The 7862-nt window shown below is 20.6% G+C and overlaps 1 protein-coding gene across 1 annotated transcript in view; it reads right to left on the minus strand.

Annotated features, from left to right (window-relative positions):
* LOC117172669 (protein MAK16 homolog) overlaps positions 1-7862 on the minus strand; it is a 15981-nt gene that overhangs the window by 2997 nt on the left and 5122 nt on the right. The window contains exons 4-6 of the mRNA XM_033360796.1: positions 5512-5824; positions 5310-5405; positions 1546-1686 (exon numbers count right to left, since the gene is read on the minus strand). Of these exons, the coding sequence (XP_033216687.1) occupies positions 1546-1686; positions 5310-5405; positions 5512-5824 (550 nt within the window). The remainder of the gene's footprint in view (positions 1-1545; positions 1687-5309; positions 5406-5511; positions 5825-7862) is intronic.

Here is a 7862-nt window from a genome sequence, read left to right on the forward strand (position 1 = left end):
TAATGAAAAACTTGATAAATATTTCAAAAACGGTACAACAGATCAGATTTTTAAAATTTAGAAACATTTGAAAGATTTTAAAAGATTTCAAATTTTTTAGAAAATTTTAAAAACTAAAAATTTTGTTTAGACAATTTCACAAAGATTTCAAAAATTTCGAAGGTTTAAAAGATTTTTACCAAAATTCAAAAATATTTATAATATTTAAAAATATTTATATAAATTTCATAAAAATTTAAATTTTTGAAAAAGGATATAGCAGACCAGATTTCAAAAATTTCAAAACATTTTGAAGATTAAAAAAAAAAATCAAAAAGATTTCGAACATTTCCCAAAGATTTCAAAGATTTTAACAAATTTCAAAAAGATTTCTATAATATTTAAAAGGTTTAATAACAAAATTCATAAACATTTCAAAAACTGTACAGTAGAACAGATATAAAAGGATTCAAAACATTTGAAAGATTTGAAGATTTCAAGGATTTAAAAGATTTTACCAAAATTGAAAAATATTTCAAAAATGGAACATTAGATCAGATTAAAAAATTTCAAAAGATTTTAAAGATTTTAAATGATTTCAAATTTCTTTGAAAGACTTTACAAAGATTTAAAAGATTTTACAAAGATTTAAAAAAATTCACAAAGATTTCAAAGATTTGACCAAAATTCAAAAAGAATTCACAAATATTAAAAAGATTTAATAAAAGTTTCATAAATATTTCAAATTAAAAGATTTTAAAAAGGGTACCGTAGACTCTATTTGAAAGATTTTAAACGATTTCAAATGTCAAAAATTGTATATAGATTTTAAAGAGAATTAAATTTTTATATTTACAAAATATTAACCTTCGTGTTTGAAATTTTAACTATTTGGTTTAAAATGCCTGTTTTATTGAAATTTAACAATTTTGTAGAAAATTCGTCTTTTAGGTTTGAAAATTCAACAAAATTAGTTGTTTTTTTTTGCCTAAAAATTCATAATTTGAGTTGAAAATTTAACTATTTTATTAAAAATTCATTTTTCAAACTATCTGTTTGAATATTTCATTTTTGGTTAAAAATTGATATATTTTACCTGATAATTCAATTACTTTCTTGAAAAACTTGACTTTTTGTAAAATATTAACTTTTATGTTTGAAAATTTAACTATTTCTTTAAAAATTCATCAACTTTGTTTAAAATTTAACAACTTTGAAAAAATCCGTCTTTTAGACTCAAGAATTCAACAAAATTAAATTTTTTTGTAATTGAAAATTCATAATTTTAGTTACAAAACTTAACTATTTTATTGAAAATGATTGTTTTTAAACTATTTGTTTGAATATTTGATTTTTGGTTAATATTTCATCTCTTTTTCTTGGAAAAATCAATTATTTTGCTTAAAAAATTAATCTTTCTTGTTGGCGAACTTCTTTTTTTCATTGAAAATTCCACTATTTGGTTAAAAATTCATCTATTTTGTTAAAAAAATGCAATATTTTCACTAAAATATTGAGAAGTTTTCTATAATTAACAAATTAGTACATATAAATTTAAGATCTTACCAGGGAGCACTCCTCGGCTTCAAATTCGTATTCGTCTTCCTCTTCGTCGTCAGTCTCAGCCTCGACGTACTTATTTGGAACAGATTCTCTTTCATCTGCTTCGAATTCCATTTCCAGCTCTTTATTGACTTCCCTTTCCGTCTAAATCACAAAAAAAAGCACATTAATAATAAAAAATTAAAATAAATAAAGAATTAGAGACCTTGGACTCACTTCAGAGATTAAAAATAGTGTAAATAGTGGCACAAATTAAAAAAATAGTGTCAAAATAGTGTAATAACAATTTTCAAACAATAAAAATGAATGTTTATTTTAAATTTTATATTTTAGTCTAAAAATTATCGAAATTATTATTTATTTACCTCTTTTAATATCAATATTTCTGTTAGAAATTCGCCTTTTTTGGTTTTAAATTAAATTATTTTGTTGAAAGTTCAAAAATTTGTTTAAAGTCATACTTATTGTTGGAAAATTCAACCATTTTGTTGATATTTTGTCTTTTTGGCTTAAAAATTCTAAAATATGATTAAAATTGTTTTCTTTCTTGGCCAACAATTTAAAAAAAAAAAATTCAATACTTTCATTGATTTTTTTTTTCTATTTTTACTAACTTGAAAATTAATTTTATTTAAATTTAAACCGATATATATATTTTTTAAAATTCAACTGATTGTAAATTATCATTTTTTAAATTAATATTCTCATGTTGAAAATTCAATACTTTGATACAAAATTAAATTAAGTTACAAATTTTGTACTTAAGATTCGAGGAAAAATTAAAATTTATTTTTTATTTTCAAAACATAATTTTAAGGAAATATTTAAGAGATTCAAAATTTTTGTTGAATACTTTTCTAAAATTTCGGAAAATAATGTAGAAGAATTTAGAGTAAAATTGCGAAATGTTTCAAGATTACTACTTTCATTCTAAATTTGAATAAGTTTAAGACATATATAGACGTTTTAAAAACATAAAAAAATAATTTAGATTTTTGAAGATTAAAAAAAAAGATTTAGAAGAGTTTTGAAAAGTTTCTAGAAAATAAGAAAATTTTATTTAATTCTCTGGGAAAATGTAAAATGATTTTTTATTTTACCAGATTTGTTTAAAAAAAATTTAAAAAGATTAAAACCATTCTAAAAGATTTTCAAAATTGTTAAAAAGAAATCTCGATCATATTTTAAGAAATTTTTTAAATTTGCGAAGTTTTTTCAAACTTTTAGAAAAAATTCGAATTATAGTAAAAGACATTTAAAAGATTTTTGAAAATATCAAAAATAATAAAAAATTGGAAAATATTAGAAAATCCTACAAAAATGTAGATTTTTGAAAATTTCGATTCCGAAAGATTTTCAAAATTGTTAAAAAGAAATCTCGAACATGTTTACGCAATTTTTCCTAATTGCGAAATTTTTTCCAAGTTTCAGAAAAAATTCGAATTATAATAAAAGATTTTTGAAAATATAAAAAATAATTAATAATTTGAAAATATTAGAAAATCCTAAAATAAAATGTAGATTTTCGAAAATTTCGAAATCATGTTTTAAAATTATTTAAATATTTTCAAATTTTTAAAGTGATTCTTCGAAATAACTAATTTTAAGAGAATATTTAAAAAGATTTCCGAATTTGTAAAAACGAACCTGGAAAAAAATATAACTATTTTTTAACTTCGGACGATTTCCGAAAATCTAGCATATATTTAATTTTTAATTCAAGATACTTTTCTGACATATATGAAATCTTAAAAAATCTTTTTGATCTTGCTCGAGAAAATTAGGAAAATTATATTCATAGAACTTTCAAACAAAAAAACTTAAAAATAAATAGTTATTCGAAATTTTAATTTTGTATTAGAATTATTTTTATTTTCAAATTACAATATGCGTATAATTTTTTTTTGGTTCAAAATTCGTCCTTTTTAATTTAAAACTGCAGGTCTTTTTTTCGAAATTGCAATTGTTCGTTTAAAATTAAAAAATTTTTTGGTAGACTTATAATAATTTGTTGAAAATGCGCCTTCTAGGATAAATGCAATTCTTCTTGATTTAAAATTAATATTTTTTATTAGTTTTAATTTAACTATTATATTTTTCATTAAGATTTATTAAATGTTAGTTAAAAATTCACTTGTTTTGTTAAAAAAACAAGTATTTTATTAAAAATTAATTTTTTTAGGAATTCCACTGTTTTTTATTCCAAATTAAAATCTTTTTAGATTCAAATGTCAATTTTTGTTAAAAAAATCATATTTTGGATTAAAAAATGAATCTGCTTTGTAGAAAAATTTCCACTTTTGAAAAATATTTCATCTTTTTTTATTATAAACACAAATAATTATAAAATCCTGCAAATTAAAAAAAAAATATTTTAATTTATAAATTTCAAATACCTACAGCCGAATTTAAAATAAAATTTAGATTTTTGAAGATTTCAAACAAAAAATCTAGAATTTTTTTTAAGAATTAAGAGACTTCAAAAGAATAAAAATTTTTCTTAAGATACTTAGGAAAATTGAAAATGATTTTTCACCTTGAAAAATTATGCAAGGTTTTAAGGATTTTTTTTAATTTGCAGGATTTTCAAAAATTGTAGGAAAATTTCGATTAATTTAAAAATATATTTAGAAGTTCTGAAAAAAAATTTTAACACACTTCGTTTAAATTACTTGAAATAATTTCAAGTTTTTAATTAATTTTGAATCTTTTCAAAATTTCTTAATATCTCTTAAAATTAATCAAATTATTTCTACAAATAATAAGTGTTCAATTGTTATTTATGCTTCAAAATTTAGCAATTTCATTGATAAATTAAACACTTTTTAAATAGAACAATTAAAATTTTAAAGCTAAAAGTTTAAAAGTTCTTTGAAAATCTAAATATTAAAAGCTTTCTATTCAAAACAATTCTTTTTCTACATTAAGAAATTTCAAATTTAATGGGATAAAAATTAAATAATTTAGACTCAAAATATTTTTAATTCAATAAAAAACTTTAATTATGACTATATTATTATGGATTTATTTTTAAGTTGAAAACAGTAAAACGCACGTTTATATTTTTTAATAGCTGACAAAAATTAATAGAAATAATAAATTAATAAATTTACTTATTAAATTTAATATAAAAAATAATATAAAGGAAGATCTGAAACTCTGAATTAAAAATATATTACTTATAAATCATGAAAATTTGTATTTAAAAATAAAATTATCGGAATAAATGATATATTCAATTTTAAAAACTTATAATTTATTAAGCTTTTAAAACTGCATTTTAAAACCCTTTAAATGAAAATATTTGCTTAAAAATCTAAAATGAAAATTTTTTTGAATCAATTATCCTAAACTAAATGATATAATAATTTATAAAAATCACAATTTAAAAATTATTTTAAAAACGGTTGAAATAAAAGTTGGACGAAATTTTTTTTCTAAAAATGTTGTAAAATTCCTGGTCATTTCCCAGTTTTATGTATTATTTTGGTTGGAAATTTAACTATTTTGTTGAAAATTGAACAATTACGTTAAAAACTCGTTTTTTTTTTTGTTGAAAATTCAACATTTTGGATAATTTTTGTTTCATGCTGACTGAAAAATCTTTTTTGGTTTAAAATTCGTTTTTTTTTAATTGAAATCTCATTTATTTTGTGAGAAAATTAAACTTTTTTGGTTTAATTTAACGGCTTTTTTTGTTATTTAAAGTAAGTCCGAGGCCGGACATAATGAAAATAAAATAACAAGTAAAATATAAAATAACAAACCTCGGATTCACTCTCAACCTCACTTTCTCCTTCAACTTCCACGGCTTCGATTGCCTTTTCGAAAGCGTTTTTAGAGAAATTGTAAATATCCTTGTACTAAAAATTAAAATAAAAAATTATTAATTAAGATTCTTTCTCGAGGAGTTTTAGGAAAATACTTTTTTTTCGTTTAATAAAAATTAAAAAAAAAAAGGAAGAGTACCACTCCTTTTTCGAGCCTCTTCATCAATTCCTTTTCGATGGCAGTGTCTAATTTTGCAGCGATGAGAGCCTTTTCTTCTCTCCTGTTTTCCCTTCTTTCGATTTTCCTTTGAAGAGGTACAATCTTCTTCTGCCTTCTTAATCTCAATTTTCTCATGCGAATGAGATACTGCGTGATTTTCACGAATCGCTGCTTGCATTTTGATTTTATAAATCCGGGCCAGTAAAGTAGATTTTCGTTGATTTGGTGAATCGCCTTTTCAAAGTTTCTTGAAAGTTTTACTTTTTCCCACATATCTTTGGGAAAGTGAACTCTACAATTTTCAGAAATAGAATATTCAGTGGTAGAAATTTTTAAAAATAGTTGTAAAATACTAACATGACATTTTTTTAATAATCAACTAGAAAGCTTTTAAAAATGTCAAATAAAATTTCGAAAAATGTATTTATTTAGAAATGACGAGCTAAAGTTTTTTCCTTTTTTTCAGCATAAAATCCTATGGATTTGCATTTATATTTGTGAAAATCGACGAATTAAATTCCCGGTCATTTCCTAGTTAATAAGGTAATAAGAGGTGAGCTGCAAATGAAAGCACTTAAAGTGGAATTGTTAAATTTTGAACTTTTAAAATTGAAATTTAAAAGTTTTTAATTAAAAAATGTTGTACTCAAATGCTCAATAATTTACGCGTATAAAATTAAAGGTACTCACATTTTTCAATATAAAAAAAATATAAATCCACGTTATCATTTTCAATGCTCTAAATTAAAAAAATCAATCAATAAACTTTAAAATTTTAGAAATTATATCATTTTAAGGAGTTCTGTAAGCTAGAAACATCAAATTTTGAAAATTTGAAAATTTTTAATTGAACACTTCTTAAATTAGAAATTTAATTATTTTCTTTGTAAATCATTTAAACATCCTTGGAAAGCTTCAAAATTTTATTTCGAAATCTTGAGAAATCTGAAGTGGTTTTAAATCTGTTTTATATAAAAATTAATTGCAATTGTTTGTTTAAAATTAAAAAGTTTTTTGGTAGACTTATAATAATTTGTTGAAAATGCGCTTTCTAGGATAAATGCAATTCTTCTTGATTTAAAATTAATATTTTTTATTAGTTTTAATTTAACTATTATATTTTTCATTGAGATTTATTATATGTTATTTAAAAATTTAATTTTTTTTTTAAATTCACTTGTTTTGTTAAAAAAAACAAGTATTTTATTAAAAATTAATTCTTTAAGAATTCAACTGTTTTTTATTCCAAATTAAAATATTTTTGGATTCAATTGTCAATTTCAAAAAATATAAATCCACGTTATAATTTTTAATGCTAAAAAATTAAAAAATCAATCAATGAACTTTAGAATTTTCGAAATTATATCATTTTAAGGAGTTTTTAAAGCTAGAAACATCAAATATTGAAAATTAGAACATTTTTAATTGAACATTTCTTAAAATAGAAATTCAATTATTTTTTTGTAAATCGTTTAAACATCCTTGAAAAGCTTCAAAATTTTATTTCGAGATCTTGAGAAATCTAGAAATTGTTTTAAATGTGTTTTATATAAAAACTAATTTTGAAATTTTTTTCAGAACTTACAAATATCCATCAAAATGAATTGAATTTTTACTACAATTTTCAGAAAATTCTGCAAATTCTAGGAAATTTCTTTACAATTAGGATGTATAAATAACAATTGAACATTTATTATTTGTAGGCGGGATTTGAGTAATTTTATGATATGTAGAAGTTTTGAAAAGATTCAAATTTTTCAAAAATTGCAAAAGACTTCAAAAGAATAAAAACATTTTCTTAAGATTCCTAGGAAGATTTAAAATAACTTTTCATTTTGAAAAATTATTTTAAGATAATATTTAAAAATGTTTTCAAATATTTGAACAAAATTTTCAAAAAAGATTCTCGAAGATTTTAAGAAAACTTTCTAAAATTTGCATGATAATTTGCAATCTTATTAAAACTTCTAAATATTTCTTAAAATTATTCAAATTTTTTCTACGCATGTTCATTTGTAAATTATACATTAAAATTTAGAAATTTCATTTAAAAATTAATCATTTTTCAAATACAACAATTAAAATTGTAACGCCCAAAGTTTAAAGGCTCTTCGAAATTTTAACGAATCCAGGTTTTCTGTCAAAAATTCAGTTAATGATTCTTTACTTTTAAATATTTGGTTTCAATTTACTTGTCTTAAATAAAAATTCGAATATTGCTAAATATTCAATAATTGTGGGTCCGGATGCAATAAGGGCACATACAATTTTTTCGTGCGAAAACGAAGTCCCCTGGAGGCTTTAGAAAAAATTTTCGAATTTTAATTTTC

Source organism: Belonocnema kinseyi, chromosome 5 (genome assembly GCF_010883055.1).
Source record: "Belonocnema kinseyi isolate 2016_QV_RU_SX_M_011 chromosome 5, B_treatae_v1, whole genome shotgun sequence".
NCBI lineage: Eukaryota > Metazoa > Arthropoda > Insecta > Hymenoptera > Cynipidae > Belonocnema > Belonocnema kinseyi.